This window comes from Furipterus horrens, unplaced genomic scaffold, assembly GCF_987537825.1.
Source record: "Furipterus horrens unplaced genomic scaffold, mFurHor1.1.pri manual_scaffold_3, whole genome shotgun sequence".
Classification (NCBI taxonomy): domain Eukaryota; kingdom Metazoa; phylum Chordata; class Mammalia; order Chiroptera; family Furipteridae; genus Furipterus; species Furipterus horrens.
Window position 1 is genome coordinate 20,845,126 of NW_028327173.1, and position 20,732 is coordinate 20,865,857.

At 39.1% G+C, this 20,732-nt stretch overlaps 1 protein-coding gene across 1 annotated transcript; it reads right to left on the reverse strand.

Moving 5' to 3' along the window:
- Positions 1 to 565: 565 nt before the first annotated feature.
- Positions 566 to 20,518, reverse strand: TSLIG1 (tRNA splicing ligase complex subunit 1). The gene is made up of 7 exons (XM_090269030.1): positions 20,293 to 20,518; positions 6,737 to 6,761; positions 6,357 to 6,478; positions 6,053 to 6,135; positions 5,045 to 5,097; positions 3,618 to 3,654; positions 566 to 987 (listed from the first exon to the last, which is right to left on the reverse strand). Exons 1-7 carry the CDS (start codon positions 20,423 to 20,425, stop codon positions 901 to 903), a joined length of 540 nt encoding a protein of 179 aa, XP_090125156.1. The 5' UTR covers positions 20,426 to 20,518; the 3' UTR covers positions 566 to 900.
- Positions 20,519 to 20,732: the final 214 nt, after the last annotated feature.

The window sequence follows — 20,732 nt, forward strand, 5'->3', positions numbered from 1 at the left end:
AGAAAGGATATCTCCATTAACGAAAAGAATAATGTTGCAAACCAAACCAAAGCAGTTTCATTTTTTTTAAGTTATTTACTTTGAAAAGTTGAGATCAGTTTAAAGATGTTTTCCTGGACTGGTCTCCTTAGAAATAAAGAGCTTAGGTAATTTAAAAAAAAAAAAAAATTAAAAAATTCCCCTGTTTTTCTCTAACTATATGAATATACTGGCTTTAATATAAAATTACATGTTAGAAGGAAGTGCTCATTTGTAAGGGCATGAAACTTTTCTTATGGGAAAACAGTGTCAATATATCAGTGCTTAAAAAAAAAAAGAAAGAAAATCAGGGCTTTTCCAATTGTTCAATTATAATTATTTCTTCTAAGATAGACAACTAGAATACAGGATGGCTTTGTCCCACAGCAATCTAAAATACAACCCCTCTTAATATACATATTTAAAAATACATGTCTTAACTAATTTGGAGGAAAAGCAAAATCCTATTGTAGGCTATCTCGAATTATAATTTTTTCCCCACAAACTGGATCTGATAAGAGCATGGAGGTTTCAGAGTCTCTTGAGCTGCTGCTTACATGAACGATTCATTTTGGGACCAGGCTGGAGGGCTGGCATCCCAAGAGAAGGATGTGAGGCACCTGCTGCTACAGAGGGAAATAAATGAGGAACCATACTTGCCCTCTGAAGAATTCTTTAGCATTTGACCATTTGGTTAACATAGACCAAGGCTATGCCCGATTTTCCATTTGTGAGAGTCACACTTTTAAATAAAAAAAATTCTGTTCTGCATATGATCATATATCATCAGATATTGTAGAATTTATATCATGGTATCTTCTCAAAAGGAAGAGAAAAACACAGTTCGTAGTAGGTTCTGTTTGTATGTTTGTTTTTTGTATCTTAAATATCAATGATCACAAAAACTTCTGGTTTCTCTTCATTATAGACCTGCATTGCTGAATATGTTATTGCCTTGACTTCAGTTCCCTAAAGTTGGGGTCAGAGAAAAAAACAAATAGGAAAAAAAGGACATTGAAATCAGAATCATTAACTAGCAACGAATGGCAGAAACTCAAAATTTTATTATTATTCTGAAAAACTAAATATATAAAATAATTAGTTATCAAATTGGTATAGCGTTACGCATTGATCCAATAAAAACAACATGTGCACAGTAGAAATAGCACTGAACTGGAGTTAGGAGAGAGGACTCTAATCCTGGCTTTATTTCCACTTGGATATGGACGCCGTCTGGCCTCTCTGGGCATCAGCTTTTTCATTTATCAAATACGCTGAGTCAAAGAACAAAATTTTCCTATTACTTGCTTAGGGGTTACTTCTCAAGACCTTCTCCTTGCAGTCTAACCTGGGCCCTAGGAACTCAGTTTCTTCTCTTCTCAGCTGCCAATACCCACTGTACCTTCTACGGCTGTTCTCTCTCCACATGTTTCTGAGACATGACAATGCCCCGCCCCAATTTAGAAACACAGTATTTGATATTCTCTTAATTCCTTTTACAATAATTCTGTGCACCACAAAATATATCAGAGAATGGGGGACTGGCACGTGCTAGCTCTATGGCACCAAAGAAATCTGAAGATTTCAAACGGGTTTGAATGGCACCTGCCTCTGCTTTTCCCCCTCTGCCCTACTCACCGGGGGAAATGACAACCTCAATCAAATTCAACTTTCTGCCTGTGGCAGTACACACCATGCAAACCGGTATCACCTTAAAAGTCTGTCCATGGGATACTCGGCACAGACCAGGAATCCGATTGTACATATACCACAAAATTCACTCTCTCACTCTGAGGCAACTGAGATTTCACATCTTCACCTCTAGCCTCCCTCTTTCGTTCTCACTCTCAAGTGTGCTTTCTAGAAAAAACAGGAGCAATCAGTAAGAACTGACTCATCTTCCCCCCGACAAATCTAACACCCTACTCTATCTGTACTCCCACCAGCCTTTCCTCCTGTTATAATGGCCAGTCCCTGGTTCTATCAGAAGACCAACTTCACTTCAATATTCCATCTGCCCGTCCCCTGCTCTTACCAACTTAAGGTCTTTGCTCTAGGATCACTCTCCCTCTCCAGCATGATCAATTTTCCTCCATATACTAGATCATTCCCATTTTACAATGGTGGTACAAACCTCCTAGCTACTAGAAAGCAAAGCACAAAACTTCCTTACTAGCCTCATACCCCTCTAGCTATTACTGCTCTATCCATGTTCCCTTTTTTTGCGAACTCTTCAAAAGAACTGTCTCAGTATACTGCCTCTACCTTCCCAACTCTTAACTCCCTCTTGACCCACTGCCAATATTTATATCATTCCACTGATTAGTAAATCCTAGGTCAATTCTCTGTCCTTACCTCACCCAACCATTGAGCAGCCTCAAGAGCATTAGATAGCTGGCTTCCAGGGCCGCCCCCTTCTCTTGTTCCCTCTCACTAGGCTCTCCTCCCCTTTTCCTTTTCGGATCTGAACTGAATGCCCCAGGGCTCAGTCCTATCTCCTACTCTCTTAGCTATCCAGACTCCTTGGTAATTTTATCTACTCCTATGGCTATAACTATCATCTATTCAGTGGTGACTCCTATAACTGCATTTCCAGGCATACCTATCTCCTGAACAAGTCATTCTGTTTACAAATGCCTATTATCTGATATATCCATTGGGATGTCAACTAAACATCTCAATTATAACATGTTCAAAAAAATCCATGTGTCATTTGTACTATAAAAATAATGTTTTCAATTTGTTTGCTCCCCACTACTGGTTTCTCTTTGTTTCACACTCCTCTCTCCTGAGGATCCTGTGCCAGGCTTCATTTCATTATACTGTGGTTGAAGAAATGATACCAGCATTTCCCAGTCACCTCTAAGTAATTTAGGTCTCCTTGACCTAAACACAGGGGTCAGCAAACCACAAATCACAGGCCAAATCCAGCCTGCCACCTGTTTTGGTATAGCTCCACAAACTAAGAATGGTTTTTACATTTCTAAGTGGTTGAAAAAACAAAAAAATTTCATGACATATGAAAATGATGTGAAATTCAAGTTTCAATGCCTGTAAAGTTTCACTGGAACACTATCACATTTATTCATTTCTGCCTTGATTATCTACGCTGCTGCAATGTTACAACAGAGGAGGTGAGGGGGGGCTCTTTCTTCCATTGCTCTACCCACAAAGCTTAAAACATTTCTGGTCCTTTACAGGAAAATTCTGCCTAACCCTAATTACAATATATTTGATTAATATAGAGTGAAGCCATACAAGTTGGCAAATATAGAGGCACAGAAGGTAGAAGGTCCTTTAGAGAATATCTGATCCAAAACCCTCCTTACAGAGGAAGAAATCAAAGCTCAAAAAGGCATGGGACTTACTTTTAAGTCCCACAATAATCAGTAACAAACCTGACCCTAGAACCCAAGTGCTGACTCTTAATCCACCAAGCCAGATGTGTGAAATCACAATGGTTCAACAAAATATGTGTCCAGACAAAAACTTATCACTTTACACCGATTTATTAGAAGTCATTGAAGTTTACTGTCACATACACCAACTTTATGGTGAGGAAGTATAAAATGTTTTTAATGGCTGGAGTAAGAACATACCTGAGGGTGCTTGGACAATGAGAATTCTTCTCCCCACCTTGAGAAGGAAAATTAAAGCATAATTAAATTTTCTAAGATTTAATATTTGTTTTCTCTTTAAAATTTTATTTTCTTTCCTTTTTATTGAATTTATTGGAGTGACACTGGTTAACAAAATTATACAGATGTCAGGTGCACAGTTCTACAGCACACCATCTGTACATTGTATTGTGTGTTCACCACTCCAAGTCAGTTCTCCGTCCATCACCGTTTATGTCCCCATACCCTCCTCCACCTCTTTCTAAACCCTCCCCCTATTTACGTATTTTTAAATAATCCTTACAAATGTAGTTAAGATACTAGAAAACTAAGAGATGGAAGGGGTAAGAAGCTATAAATTTCATTTTGATTGCCGGCAGATACAGCTACTGAGGGACTTATGTGCAACAGCCATTTAAACAAAGTACTAATTAATCTTTAAAAAATGTGCCCTAGTAGAGTGTGCATAGATACTCAATAAACATGCTTTAATGAATATTATTTCAAAATCAGGTAGCATGTCCAAATTTTCACTATACTCAAGGATATAGAACTAATAAAATATCATGTATACCGGAGAAAGCAAAATAACAGATTCTATAATAAGGTCTGAACTTGGTTTGAGTTTCATAACTTTTAAAAAAACGCCCATGTCTGTATATGGAAGGCCCTACAAAGGTACTCACTCTCCTAGAACTTGGCTAAAACTGATACCCCCTCTCCCTTCAACACTAATGTGGCTGAAGATCACAGCAGTAGAAGCAGGAGTAGTAGCAGAAAGAGGCAAGTTTTAAAACTTTGTTCAACCCTTTATTAGCTAAGTACACTGGACAAGCCTGTTTCCTCACACCACCCCAAAAGAGGCGATAGTAAAAAGACGTCACTTTACAAAAAGAAACTTATAAGTTTCAACACAAAATGGAAAAGATAGGCTTTATATAAAAATAACACAAAAGATATCATCAAGTGACTAAAAACATGGGAAATGTCAAGTACAATCAAAGTGACCTAATCAAATGTTAGCAAACTCTGAAGGAAAAGAATAATTTAATAGAAGAAAGTGGTTTGAATGGAGTCCAGGTGTGAGGATCTATGAGAAAAGACAAATCAGTGTTTCCTATCACCGAGCTAGGCTTTATGTATATATCTACGCCAACTAGCAATTTATATATTGTTTTGTGCTAGAAATAAACAAATTGGCAATCAGCTTTAACAACTCAAATCAAGTTTGTTCTGACAAGTTTCTGGTCCTCCAAAGCTGATGTCTAACACAGCTTAACCTACTAACTAACTGAAAAGCCTTCCCTAGTGAGATGCAATTTGTCTTCTGATTTTCTGTCTGCTAAGTTCAGGGAACAATGTAACTTAACATCTTTCATGTCTTACTAATTCAGACTTTCAAAACTTACCCAATTGACCGTAATTTGAAATTTATTTGATCAATACTAAGTACTTTCACTTCCTAAAGAGAAAAAAAACAAAACCTGTTTTAATTTTAAAAAAAGAATTCATTACAGACCATTACTAAAAACACATCTAGGTTATCGCCTTTTCTAGATAAACAGCATACAACTTCTATTATGCAAAGAACATTAAATATTAAATAAAATAGAACAATAAATTAAATATACTTCAAGGAAATGTTTTATTCTTACATATTAAAGAGAGCTATTCTTAAAAATGTACACTCTAAAAACATGAGTCAAAAGAATTTTTCTGTAAGATAAAAGATGACATAAGATTTCAAACACTCTCAGCCTATGTTTTTCAACTTTATTAAGGTATAATTGAGAGAACTTTCAGCCTATTTTTATATAATATTTCAGGCACTTGAACTCAGTAAGACGAATGACCCAGTTGGAATGGTATATGTAGTGGAGCTGGTAAGGGAAAGAATGAGGAATTAGGGAAGCAAGTAGGAGCCATGTGTGCTAGGCAACAATGATGCTGGAGAGGTATTCCCTTCTAGAGGCTGATGGCAACAAGCAATCTCCATTTGGCTTTTTCTTTTTCACATTAAGGAAAACTAAAAGCACCAATTTTTAAATTTAGGCCAACATGGCAGAGCTGCTAAATTTCAAATGGGACAAAAGGAACATATAAATGGACATACATATATAGCTCAAACTTGGGAGACACAAAAAGTGTCGATAAAGACAGTTAAGTGTATTCTCATCACACAATCCTGAGTAGTGACAAGCATATAAGAGATCTAAATACAAATGGCATATACACAGGCAAATTCAGGTTAACCAAGAAGAGCCTATGCTCATTATAATCTCTGAGAATCAATATCATTGTTATATATCTGTATGGCTTGGTTTTATATAACATGCTCTACTTTAAATCACTTGTGCTCTTACGAAATATGAACAAAGGACCCATATGCTCAGTAAAAAAGGAAAATCCTTGCTTACCCGGGGTATGAAGAATTCATCAGCACTGAACTTATAAAGCCACTCATCCAAAAAGTGAAACAGAAGGGACAGTAAATCATCTCCTACATAGGACCAAAAAGAGCCACAATAGTATGATGTTTAATAATTCTCATCTCTAAAAATGTGTTTGAATTTAAAAGTGCAATGAATTTCCTAGGCAAGTAGAAAGAGGAAGAACAGGCTCATAATCAATTTTGTTGCTCTTAGTCTGAAAATATCCTGCAATTATGTAGAGTACTGCACACTAGTATAACAATTTCTTCCTTGTAAATAAACGGGTTACCTTGTGTCTCTACTTCCATTGTTTGGAGGGGCTCCACAGTCCCCGTATCTGTCATGTAACCAAACATGGCCATCGCACATTGCTCGAATGCTTCCTCCAAAGTATCTCCCCATGCGTGTAACCTAAAGAAATTCATGCCCAGTATAATATAATCCACTGCAAGAGAGAGAACCTAACAGCAAAGTCAAAATAAAATCAATATGATAAATACAAAACCAAAGGCCTTAAATCAGTTTAATACACTGAAACTAAGCCATCATTTTCATGTTCTAAAGGAACCAAAATAGGAGAAAAACTGAAACTGGGGACAACAAGATGAAAACATCAGCCTTCTTATTCAAGCACATGGTTTCAAAGGCATCAACTCCAGCTATACTCACTGGACATCCGCTGTATGATCCAAATCTGAGGGAGAAAATGAAAAACACTTGTAAGTAACTAAACTGGACTTGCTAATCACAAAAAGAACTCTAGTTCATTATTAAGAACACCAACCTCGTAGAGAGAAAATGCGGGCAAATCATACCTTCTGCTATCCATTTACACAAAGGTTAATTGCTTTATTAAGGGTTATTTTTAATTTTTAAAATTTCTTCTAAGCATTTACAGTTTTTATTCTGTTAATATGAATTAAATAAATGACTAAAGAACTAATAATAATATTAGCATATTAAGACTAAAAGGTTATTTTTTAATCCCAAAATTTAATTTAAAAAAATGCCAGTCTTCTAGGTGACCTAAAAGGTGTCTAACACATCATAGTTTCTCAATTAAAAAATGTTATTTCCTGACATTAGTTACTTTTCCTCACAAAACAAATAAATATCTACTGTGTGAATGATCAAAATTTAGAACTATATCATCAAAGATATAAAATTCCAGGTTTCGTCTAATACATCATAGTTTCTCAATAACAAAATGTCATTTCCTGACAGTTACTTTTCCTCACAAAACAAATAAATATCTACTGTGTGAATGATCAAAATTCTAGAACTATATCATCATCAAAGATATAAAATTCCAGATTTTCCTGCTTCGTCTTTTCATGAACACCTAGCCAAATCCTAGATAAAATAGTTTTTGGGTTTTTCAAAACAAGAGCCACGTTTTTTATTTGCTGACTTCAAGCATTTGAGGAACTCCTCGATGATATCATTGGCCAATAAAATAGTTCTAGAAAGTAAACTCTACGACAATGTATTATGAGCATTTTCCTGATATTCTCATAGGAATACCAGTAACATCTGTTACTATAGCAAGCTCCCTCTGTATCTGTTATCTCAACATTTCAGTCTATTCTTCCCTTGTATTATGATTTTCATCAATTCTTCCTACTTAGAATCACAAAATATTTGGGCAGAAGGAGTCTTGGAGATCATTTAATATAATTCTTTCACTTGCAAGAAGAAACCTGAAATCCAGAGATTGTGTGACTTGTTCAGGACTACACTGCTGATTACAGGTAGACTTAGGACTAGAATTGAGATTTTCTGACTCCCAAGTTAGTGCACTTGACACCATAACACATCATTTTCTGGTGGCGCTCGAGGTTCAAACTCCTCTCTAATTCACTCAGGTATAGTACTGAGGACTTCAAACGTTTCAGGCACTAAGGGACTCATGACCAGCAGAAATGACAAACTAGTTAAAAGAAAATAATTAGTATTAACCCTAAAGAAATAAAAGCATGTATCCACAAAAAGACATATCAGAATATTCACAGCAATTTTACTTCCCAAAATTAAAAACCCAATGTCTGTCAAGAGAACAGGTGAAACAAACTCAGGAATACAATGTGATACTCTCAGCAATCAAAAAGTGTGAACTACTGATACTATATTAACATGAGTCTGAAAAATGGTAAGTGAAAACTATAGAACTCTCAGCACCTAACAATTCTATCCAAACCCTGCTGCACTAAGAGACCTGGCCAAACTTGATTATGGCTTCTAGCAGCATAAAGCCACTGACCTTCCTAGGATTACGTCTTACCCCTACCCATACCCCCCCATCACAATGCCAGCCTGGGAAAGTGCAACACAGCCAGAAGAATCTACTGTTTGTTCTAGCCAACTCCTGACCACAGGTCCTTGACCTCCCTTTCTTAGAGCATTTACTAAAAAGGACTTACGTTGTAAATGTTTTATCTTTTACAGCTCAGAAGTGTCTTTCTCAAGGACTCCAGAACCATTCTTTTGAAATGTAATTATCAGGAAGGACTCTGTCTCCGTGGGAGGACAGAATCCTAACTAACTGCCAGCTAGCAAACACTGCTGGCCTAATCGAGTTTACACTGACCCAAACTTTTGTAATTTTTCCCTTCTCAGTCTCTGCTGAGCTCCCTCCTCTCCTTCCATTCCTTCCTCCCTTTAAAAGGCCCAGTCACCTCAGCACAAATCAGAATGGAGCTCAGCTTTCCTCTACTGTCAGTAGTTACTGAGTAATACCACTCATCGCTTTAATGTTCAGCTGTATTTATCTTTAATACTGGGGAAGAAGCCAGACATAAAAGGATCTATACTGTGATTCCACCTATATGAGACTCTAGAACAGGCAAAATTAAGCTCTGTTGACAGAAATCAGGACAGTGTTCACCTCAAGGGAAGGAACGGCCTAGGGGACTCACTTGAATTTTACCATTGCCAACGAATATTGTGTTATTTTCCTTGATGCGACAGATCATTTTATTTTCAAGAAAACATCTGCCAAATACTCAAGTCTGAATAACATGGTATGTCTTTCAGTCATTCTTTTGAGAAAAAATGGTGTTCTGTGAAAAAAAGCAGTTCACAACTGAAACAATTACAAAAGTGCTCTGATGCAAGGTAATCATCAATACTTAAATACACAGCCGAAAAAGTTTACAAATACTTCCCACGTGTTACACAAAATGTTAAAAAGGTCCCGTACTCAGTGGTCAAAATTTAATAAAACATCCCTGGCTGGTGTGGCTCAGTGGATTGAGCACTGACCTGCAAACTCAAAGGTCGCCACTTCGGGTCCCGGTCAGGGCACACGCCTGGGTTGTGGGCCAGGTCCCCAGTTGGGGAATGCTAGAGGCAACCCCACTGATGAGTCAGTCTCCCCCACATTGATGTTTCTCTCCCTCTCTTTCTCCCTTCCTCACCCTCTCTCTAAAAATAAATAAAATTTTAAAAAAGATTTAATAAAATATTTCTTCCTGATTTATCAAGAACATTTTTAAGGAAAAATAATATTTTTTTAAATTGTAAGTACACAAAAATAAGGAATACAATGGCTATCAGCCCAGTTTGGTGCTGTGTTTCAATCTGTGCTAAGGGGCCAGGAGTCCTATCTACCACTGGTTTTGCACCAGTGTAAATATCATCACGGTGAAAAGAGCAAACGACATTTGAGCATTATTATAGAAGTGTTTTTACATCACAGATCCTCTGAAAGAGTTCGCGGAACCCAAGGAGTCTACAGCCCACACTTTTAAAAACAGCTATTGTTACTATCAATATTAAACTGATTATTTAGAAGACAGGAGCAAAGAGAACTAGACATTGAACTTAACAACATGGGGACTATGAGCCTGCCTACTTAGTCAGAAGCTATAGTTCTTCACTCAGAGAAGGAAAACTCTGACTCCAAAAAACCTCCGCTGCCTTGCGGCATACCTCTTCAGGGGAAAGGCTAAGGGAGTAAACCCCGACAGAAAATCCGGAGCCGGAGTCCCTAAGGCGGTTTGACGTTGTAGTCAACACCGGCAACTCCTGCGGCGCATCTGAAGCCAAGCTGTATTGACTCCGTCTTTCCCTTGGATCCTTCAGCTGCGAAGAGAGGGGGGGTCTGCTGCATGGGCAACAGCAGACCCTCCATATCACCCTGCCCAGGCTCTGTAGCTTCATGCAAGATGTCGATTCAACACGGGAGGAGACAGATACTGTGTCACTCCCGAGTCGGACTGCACAGCCATTCTCGGTGGTGCAGATAGACTCTTAAGAAGCTACACCATCGTCTCTCGAGACGGACGGCTGCCGACGACGACGATAGTTCTTCACTGCAGGGGACCACAGCATTACTCTGCCAAAGGGATCAACACACCTCCCTCCCCTGCCTCCATACTGGATTGTTGTGGGGAAACAAGGAGAGGTGCTAGACCACAGAGGTCTGTCAGTCTAACTAGGGGGATGTAAACCCATCCAAAGCCTGCGAAAACTTGGGAAGTTGATTGGTCATTTTGAGAAAGCACCTGGTCTCTCCCAAACCCAAGCTTGTGGTTATAAACCCAGGGAACAAAGAACTCTCTTCCTCTCTTGCCCACCCGGTAAAATGCTCACCCCATGCAGTTGTGCATTCTCTCTCCATAGCCAAGTGGCCCCATCAGCTGCATGGCTGGCAGCCACATGGACTCCACCACAGGGGCAGCCTGGAGCAAGCTAAGCTACCTGGATGGGGACTGTGACCACTCAGCAGCCACCTGCAGGCTCCAGAAGAACTAAGCTCTCAACCGCTAGGAAACCCACATTTGTCCCCGCATTCACACGTCCTCTCTTCGTAGCTATGTGGCTGTGCAGCCTCCACGTGCAGGCTGCAAGAGGGAGCCTGAATACCACAGCACAGGAATGGACTGCAGCTGGGAACACATGCTAAGCTAGCCGGATGCTGAACTGGACTTTAAAATGCAGCAGAAACTCTGGACACTGGCTTTTGCTTTGGAGAAACGGATGGAGATGGGACATTGGGAAGTCAGGAGGGAAATCCCTTTAATTTTACATCATAAATAAACCATGCCACAGAGCCTCACCCTCCCACGTGGGTCTCAGGAAATTCTTCTCCGTGCGATACTGGTTAACATTATGATAGGAGAGCACAAGATATACATAATGGTAATCTAGACTAGGGGTACAGGTAAGAATTCTCAAATGATAACAAGACTTAACCCTTTAAACACCAAAGAACTAAGGGTAATCTATACCTGCTTGTTACTTCTTTTATTCCCAATTTCTGCTCAGCACCTTATACATGACTGGTTCTCAAAAATATTGCTGAATGAATGAGATGACAACTGAACTGAGTCATAGAGGAAAAACAGGCTTCAGGGTATTTTCTAAAAAAGAAACAAACATAAAACAGGCCCAAGGTGAAGTAAGTCCCTTGGCTCCAGGATAGCAAACCAAGACTAATTTCAGCCCTATCTGGGAATGCAGCCTTAAACCAAAGCCTGAAATTTCCCGTTCAACCTAGTGAGGTAATTGCCTGATGGGACCCTGCTGTCTTTCCCCCAAAGAAAGATGCCCTTGCCTGAAACAATAATTGGTTGTCTTTTGCTAATAATGTTCTTGTCAAACCAGTTTCTGCTCATAAAAACCTTCTATTTTGTACAACTTCTCAGAGCTTCCTTCTATTTGTTAGTTGGGATGCTGCCTGAGGCATGAATCATCTAAGTTTAAGTCAATCTTTAAACTTACTCATTGTTACAAGGATTCTATACAAAATGTTGGCAAGTAAAATCCAGTATGATCAAGTAGGATTTATTCCTGGAATGCAGATTCAATTATGGCAAAACAGATTAAAGTAATTTATACAAATGCACCGTCATCTCCATAGATGTAATCATGATGTCTAATATAAAAAATATTACCAGGACTTTTAAGCAACAGGTTTCCTGTGCACAATAAAATTCAACTACTGTTTACTTTTTTCCTACACTCTGACTTGCTGCATTTTACTGAATGTTGTATTATTAAAAAAATATATTACATATGTATGTATTACATATGAATTTTTCATATATATATATATATGAACCTTTGTCCTGGGTTCTTGGCACAGAGTTCCTAAAACCCTGGGAATTTCTTCAATAACAGGATTGTCTTGTTATTCATAATAAGCCCCTTTTACAACACCTGGGTCTGTGCCTTAGTGATAGCCTTAGAAAGAATACACTCATCTCACAGAGCAGATAAAACAAATCATTAAAGAATATGAATTTTTTCACTTCTGGCCAAGGTGGAGGCCTAGAAAGACACGATGTGTCTCCCTCCACAACTAAAGAGGAATACAACTACCTCAAAACTAGAGACAACCAGAAGTTTCAGGAAACTGAGCTGCATGGAAGTCCAACAAACAAAGATATAAAGAAGAAATACTCATCCAGACAGTTAGAAGAGGCAGAGCCGGGGCAGAGAGGATGCGGTGTGGTGGTGGCAGTGGCAGAAGGGACAGCAACAGGCCAGGAGAAAGCGCAGTCAAACATTTTTAAAAGTCGAGAGGGACAACTGGAGAGCACGCATAGCACCAGACCAGACAACACAGCTCATGGTCCCAGCACTGAGGAAAATAAAGCCTCCTTGCTTCTGACTGTGCAAACCAGTGGGGGTTGGGGCAGATGCAGAAACTGCTGATCTCTCAGCAGAGTGTGTTTGTTTGGGGGGCCCCCATGGTCCTAAAACATCTGCAGACCCACCCACTCTTGGAATGACAGCTGGGGCAGCAGCTAGAAAGGCGCCAGTCACATGAGGAAGTGGGAAGGGTGCCTGGAAAAGAGGCGAGTGCTGAACAGGTGGCATTGTTCCCTCTCAGACCTCTCCCCCACAGTACCACAACCTGGTGAAACAGGTCACCCTGTACTGACGAATACCTAAGGCTCCGCCCCTTACAATGTAACAGGTGCGACAGCTCTACCTAAGACACAGAGGCAAACAAACATGGGAGCCTGTCAAGATGAGGAGACAGAGAAGTATGGCCCAAAAGAGGGAACAGATCAAGGTTCCAGTGGGAGCACTAAGTGATGAGGAGATAGCCAACCTAACATATGAGGAGATAGCCAACCTAACAAATGCAGAGTTCAAAACACTGGTGATAAATATGTTGACATATATGCTTAAGTATGGCAAATGCATAAGGGAAGAAGTGAAGGCTATGCTAAATGAAACGAAGGAAAATCCACACAAAACCGATGGTGAAGAGAAGGAAACTGCGGTTCAAGTCAATGATTTGGAACATAAGGAAGAAAAAAACTGTCAACCAGTACAGAATGAGGAAACAAGAATTGAAAAAAATGAGGAGAGGCTTAGGAACCTCTGGGACAACTTTAAACGTGCCAACACCTGAATCATAGGGGTGCCAGAAGAAGAGGAAGAAGAGCAAGAAATTGAAAGCTTATGTGAAAAAATAATGAAGGAAAACTTCCCAAATTTGGTGAAGGAAATAGATATACAAGTCCGGGAAGCATAGAGAGTCCTGAACAAGCTAGACCCAAAGAGGACCACACCAAGACACATCACCATTAAAATGCCAAAGGTGAAAAATAAAGAGAGAATTTTAAAAGCATCAAGAGAAAAGCAGAGAGTTCCCTACAAAGGGTGACTATAAGACTATCAGCTGATTTCTCAAAAGAAACTTTGTAGGGAAGTGATTGGCAAGAAGTATTCAATGTGATGAAAAGCAAGGACCTGCAACCAAGACTACTCTATCCAGCAAAACTATCATTTAGAATGGAAAGGCAGATAAAGTGCTTCCCAGACAAGGTAAAGCTAAAGGAGTTCATTGTCACCAAGCTATTATTATATAAAATGTTGAAGTGACTTTTTAAGAAAAAGAAGATCAACACTATGAACATTAAAGTAACAACAAACTCAACTATCGACAACTGAATCTAAAAAATAAAAACAAAAACAAACTAAGCAAACAACCAGAACAGGAACAGAATCATAGGTGGGGGGATCATTTGCAGGGTTATCAGTTGGGAAGGGGAAGGGGGAGAAATGGGGAAATGGTGCAGCGATTAAGAAGCAAAATTGGTAGGTACAAAATAGACAGGGGAAGAATAATATAGGAAAGAGTGAAGCCAAAGAACTTACATACATGACCCATGGGCATAAACTAAGGGGGGGTGGGATTGCTGGAGGGAAGAGGGGGTACTAGGAAGAGGCGAGCAAAGGGAAAAGAAACTGGGACAACTGTAACAACATAATCAATAAAATATACTTTAAAAAAATTAAAAATAAAAATAAAAAAGAGCAGGAATTTTCAGCACAAACCCCCTACCAGGTAGAGAAAGAACCAGAAGGTTGGGTTATATATACTCCTGAACAAAAGAACATCCAGATTGGTGAACACATCAAGGTGCTGGGAGGGTGACGTGCCCAGAATGGTCATGGGAGCTCTAAACCTCTACCTCTATACCTTGCCCTATGCATCTCCTCAACTTGGCTGCTCCTGAGTTGTATTTCCTGTAACAAACTAGTAAACATAAAGTGATTATCTGAGTTCTGTGAGTTGTACTAGCAAATTACAGTAGTCCCTCTCTATATCGCGGTTCACTTATAGTCGCCTCACTGTATCGCAGGATTTTAAAAAATATTATATTTAATTATTAATCGTGGATTTTTCACTATATCACAGGATTTTGCGGTACTGTATATGTATGTTGTTAAAGTTACATAGGTTTAAGAGTGTTGAATAAATGTAAGGTTCCTACTTTGCGGTGGGGGGGTGGGTCTAGAACATAATACCCGTGATAAGTGAGGGAATACTGTATTGAATCTGAGCCTGAGAGGAGGTCATGGGAATGTTACTGTCGGTATTTATCTCATTATTTAGAAAAGAAAGGGAAGCAAAGGAAACAAGACATTGAGATTAATAAAATGGGGAGCATGAGCCTGCTTGCTTAGCCTGGAAGCTACAGCTTTTCACACTCCAGGGCACCAAGCATTGTGCTCCACCAAGGGGATTGACACACCTCTCCCGCCTCTGATACTGGAGCGTTGGGGGGATTGGGGGTGGAGGGGTGCTGGACCAAAGAGGCCTGTCAGTATAACTAGGGGGTGCAAATCTATCTGGAGTCCATGAAAGCTTGGGAAGTTTATTGGTTCTTTTGAAAAGACACGTGGTCCATCTCAAGCACAAACTAATACAATCCAAGGGGAACAAAGAAACCACCCCCCCAGGAATCTGCACTTGCCACCATGTACCTACATGTCTTATCTCCATGGCGATGTGGCCTTAGCAGCGACAGGGCCCATGTCTCTGCGGGCTGCAGAAAGAAGCCTGCCTAGCTCAGTACACAAATGGTTCGCAGCCAGGAACAAAAGCTAAACTAGCCTGGACTGGGCTATATTTTATATATTTATTTACTTAAACATTTTAAATTTATTTATTCTTAGAGAGGGACAGGGAGGGAGGGAGGGAGAGAGGGAAACATCAATGCAAGAGAGAAACATCAGTCAGCTGCCTCCCACTCGCAGCCCAACTGGGGACTGAACCCAAACCTAAGTATGTGCCCTGACTGGGGATTGGACCCACAACCTAGGAATGTGCCCTGGTTGAAATCGAACCTGCAACCTTCTGGTGCATGGGACGACACTCCAACCAACTGAACCACCTGGCCAGGGCTGAGCTGTACTTAACATGGAGCAGAAACTTTGGGCAGTGACCTTTATCCTGGCTCTACTGAAAACAATATTGAACCTTTTTCATGGTGAGACAGATGGAGATGTGGTATCGGAAAGTCAGGAGGGAACCCCCTTAATTTTACATTATCAATAAAGTTTACCATGGAGCCCCATCTTCCCGTATGGGTCTCAGGAAATTTTTTCTTGTGACCATAAGAACTTGTTTTCCACCGATAACAGGAATACCATAGGGGCAGTTTGTGGGAATGAGACCTTAATCTGGGGTCTCTGCTAACTGGGGAGTTAAGTGTCATAATTGAATTGAATTGCTGGACATCCAGTTGGTGAGAAAGAACTGAAGAATTGCTTATTGTGAAAAAACCCACATATATGGTGTCAGAAGTGGCATCAGAGGAAAGAAAATAGTTTCACAATGCATATATTACAATAATACAGTTGAACATATAAAATTCAGAGTGTGCAATGAAAAGTTTGGAGATGACTGCCCGAGAGGATCAACTGGTAATATACTAACTATAAGAGGGTTCATAAAAGGCAGTGTAAAACATTAATTATAGAACTCAATAGCTTTCACAAATATAATCAAGCACCACAGATAATATGGAAGAAAAGATCATTTCCATCAGAAACAAAATAGATGAAATACCTAGAAATAACCTTAGGTTACACAAAGTAAGATTTAAAAAATGGAAAGGCAAACCTTATTTCTGGGGGAAAAAGAGACAATATAAATATGGAAGCTTTAATTCTAAGTTTATAATTAATATGGTTGAAAAAATACCAACAGCAGCCCTGGCTGGTGTGGCTCAGTGGATTGAGTGCTGGTCTGCAAGCCAAAAGGTCACCAGTTCGGGTCCTGGTCAGCGCACATGCCTGGGTTGTGGGCCAGGTGTGAGAGGCAACCAATTGATGTATCTCTCATACATCAATGTTTCTCTCCCTCTCTTTCTCTCTCCCTTAACCTCTCTAAAAATAAGTAAAAATCTATTGTTTTTTTCAAAAAAGAAAAGAGCCCTGGCTGGTGTGGCTCAGTGGATTGAGTGCCAGCCTGCAAACCAAAGGGTAGCCAGTTCGATTCCCAGACATGGCACATGCCTGGGTTGTGGGCCAGAGCCCCCCAGTTCAGGGTGCACAAGAGGCAACCATACACTGATATTTCTCTCCCTCTCTTTCTCCCTCCCTTCCCCTCTCTAAAAATAAATAAAATCTTTTAAAAAATTTTAAAGAAAAAAAGAAAAAAGAAAAAATACCAATAGTTATTTTTGTCTGTGGTTTACTTTTTCTTTTTCAGCCCTCAGCCAAGGATATTTTTATTGACTTTTTTACAGCTAGAGGAAGGTCATGGCTCAATGGATTGAGTACCAGCCTGCAAACTGAAAGGTTACCAGTTTGATTCCCAGTCTGGGCACATGCCTGGGTTGTGAGCCAGGTCCGCAGCTGGGGGCCTGTGAGAGGCAGCCGATTGATGATCGATGTTTCTCTCACACAGTGATGTTTCTCTTCCTCACTTCCCCCCTCTCTAAAAATAAATACAGTCTTTAAAAATATATTCTACTTTGGTATAAAGATTGTTTTGAGCTGAAAACAAGTGAAAGAAACAGATACAAGTAAAGCTCTTTACCTGCCACTACTTGCCTAAAAGTAGAATATAAATTTGTAAAGGTATTCCCCCTTTGCCTCTCTATCAGCAAGGACAGAATTAATCACCAAAGAACACTCTAGACCCTAACCTACCCCTAGTCAGCACCAGAGGAATCTACATAGTAAACTTTACCCATCTAGCCCTTATCTTCCATTAATTTCCCATATATATTTACCTTTCCACAATTTGCCACCCCATGAGTAAAAAGTGCTATTCCTTTCTCTTATCATGTCTCTACAAAATCGTTTCCGTAAAAATAGTATGCAAGTTTAAGTTCTGACCACCCTTTGAGTTACTCATCACTGAGTACACCTGTATGTATGCCCAATGCATGTTAATAAACTTTAAATTTGTTTTTCTCCAGTTAATCCGTCTTTTGTCAGCCTAATATGCAGGGCCCTGGTGAAACTAAGATGTGTACAGGAAAAAGATTTCCCCTCGTCTACAGGGGAATATGGATGGTGTTGGAAATGAAAAGAGTTTAGTTGTTAATTGCTGAAGCTGGATGATGTGTTCATTAAAGTCATCATACGAGTTCCTTAGTTTTGTATATATTTGGAACTTCAAAAATAAAAAGTTTTTAAAAAGCAAGAATGTCAGGAAAGGGGTAAATACTGAAGGAGAGATTGTCCTATGATATATTAAAAGATAGAATAAAGCCCCAATAATTAAAACGGTGGCACTGGTACATAAAAAGACAGAACATAGTTCAGCTGGTTGCGTGTCATCCTGCAAAGTGAAAGGTCGCCACTTCAATTATTGGTCAGAACACAGCCCTCTGTTGTGGGCCTGTCCCCAGTTGGGGCTTGTGCAAGAGGCAGGTGATGAATGTTTCTCTCACACATTGATGTTTCTCTGCCTCTCTTCCTCCCTCCCTCTCCTCTCTCTAAAAATAAATAAATAACATTTTTTTTGTTTGTTAAAAGACAGAACAAATGAATAGAACAGTAAATCCAACTACAGACCTTAATACAGTTAAGGAAATTCTGTATGTAAAGATTTTGCATTTCAATTACAGGGGGCAGACTATTGAACAAATAACTGAGAGAATATCTGGTAAGTTATCTGGAAAATAATTAAATAAAATACTTTTCACCTTACCCTAATCCTTTATAGTCAATATTTAATATGTTAAAAAAAGACAAAAATACTGGAAACAAGAAAAATATATATCAGCAAAAATATGGTTCTCACAAATATGAACCAAAAATTCAAACACAAAATACATAATGACTCCATTTATAGAGTACATGATTCCATTTTTGTAAATAAAACAGGAAGTCAAGCTAATAGAGAAGTACGGAGAGTGAAGATGGTTGGAAGAGCATGAGAGGGGCTTCTGGGATGCTGCTTATAGATCTGGTTACTAGTTATACAGGTGTATTCAGTGTGTGAAATTCACTTAATGGTATGTAAACTTCTATTATGTATGCTATACTTCAATAAAAGTTTTAATTTCAAATAAAATAAAATTACTAGAAAAAAACACGTAAGAACAATCTCAGAATAGGCAAAGCCTTCCTATGTATAAAACCCCAGAAGCCATAAAAAGGGTTAATTTCACTACATAAAATTAAATTTCTGCATAGGTTAAAAAAAAACAAAAACCCACAACCCAATAGATAAGTGAATTAAGAATATGAACACATACACATCTCATAAAAGGAAATACAAATAGCTCCAAATATAGTAAAATAGTAAAATATGTTCAACCTTACCTATAAGAAAAATGGAATTAGTATAAGATACTTAACAAATTGGGAAAGACCAAAAAGTATGGTAAACCAGTTAAGTGGTAAAAGTGTGAGGCAAGAGGCACACTCATGCAAGGCTACTGAGTGGATAAATTGGCAGAACTTCAATGGAGAACAATTTGGCAATAATTTTGAAGTTAAAAATGCACATATATTTTGACAAAGCAATGTAACTTTTAGAAACATATCCTATAGATACCTTTGCACATGTGCAAAACACTGGATGTACAAGTATATTTGCTGCTGCGTTGTGCCTAATAGCAAAATAGTGAAAATAGCATAAATGTGCATCAATTGGATACTGGTTAAATAAAGTAAATGCTAGGAAGTCTTTGCATGTAAACAGGTTGGATCTAGTGAGGAAAACTAGGTTGCTTGGTATCAGACCTGAAAGACTTCAATCCATATTTGTTTTACTTTTTAAGTTTTGAATCATATATAGGACCTATGAAAAATAATATTAAAAATTTATTTTTAAGTAAGAGAAAAATGAGCTAGGGAAATATGCAGGATCCAGGTAGTACAGGTAGTATGCCATGGTAAATAGTTGGACTCCATACATAAGACAATGGGAAATTAATGAAGAATTTAAGCATGTAAATAAGGCAGATTAGTGCTCCCCAAACCAAGGCCACCTTTAGGGATGATAGCATAACGTTTAAAAAAAAAACTTCAGAGATCTGCACCATACTTTCGTATTTATTATCTCATTTCTTCCCCAGATGAAGGAACTGAGATGCAGAGGTTATGTAATTAGGCTAATAAATGGCAAAACCAGGTATTTTTACTAATGCCATCCCAGGTAAAAACCAAGATACCGAGTTAGAAGTCCGCTACTTCTTTACAAGTCCTCTAACCTAGCCACTGTCCCACTGTTGGGAGATACCAGGGGTGACAATCTCTCAAACGCTTGGAAGTACTGTTGTCTTTAGAATTAATACACTATAATTCCCACAAAATAAACGTGACTAGGCATATGTAGAAAAAATCAAGAGACTAAAAATGGGAGCCCACGTTTCCCGACTCTCACAGACCAGGTGGGTTTTTCCTCCGTCATTTTCCAAACAAGTATAAATGAGACTACAATACAGGGCGAAATGGAATCATGTCTGAAGCAACTTATGGGGAAAAATGATAAAAGTGAGCCACCTACTCACACTCGTACTTTCGATTGACTGGAGGATATTTGGCCTTGATCGCCTTCTGCTCCTTCGTCAAATTGTAGTCTCTAACATCGTCCACTTCCTGCGCCATGATTGCAGTATTGGACATTGTACTTCCGCCCTTCATCAGTTGGACTTCGGCCCTGATTTACAACTTCCGCTTTACATCCCGCCCCTTGGCATGCACTGTTAAAGCACCGGGACTTCTCAAGCGTACTTTATACCCTAGGACTTATGTTCTAGGTCTCGCCGCTTATAGAATATCTTTAAAAAGTCAGTACCCCATTTCCTGGGCTTGGTTCATCAACATTTCCAAGTACTAAAGAAACAAATTGGAGGACCTGAGAATAAGGGACACTTGAGTTAGATACTCGTCGGTCCGAGTGATAGAGGCCTTTTTTTCCTGCCCCAGTTGATAACTAGACTGAAACTAA

Bases quoted from the DNA above. Each gene is read 5' to 3' on its own strand.
- TSLIG1 (XM_090269030.1), bottom strand. From the start codon at position 20,425: ATGAAGGGCGGAAGTACAATGTCCAATACTGCAATCATGGCGCAGGAA. The intron at 6,136-6,356 runs GTAACCCGTTTA...GGTCCTATGTAG, and splicing joins AATGGAAGTAGAGACACAAG to GAGATGATTTACTGTCCCTT. The intron at 3,655-5,044 runs GTAAGTTTTGAA...TTCCTTCTCAAG, and splicing joins TTCAAATTACGGTCAATTGG to GTGGGGAGAAGAATTCTCAT.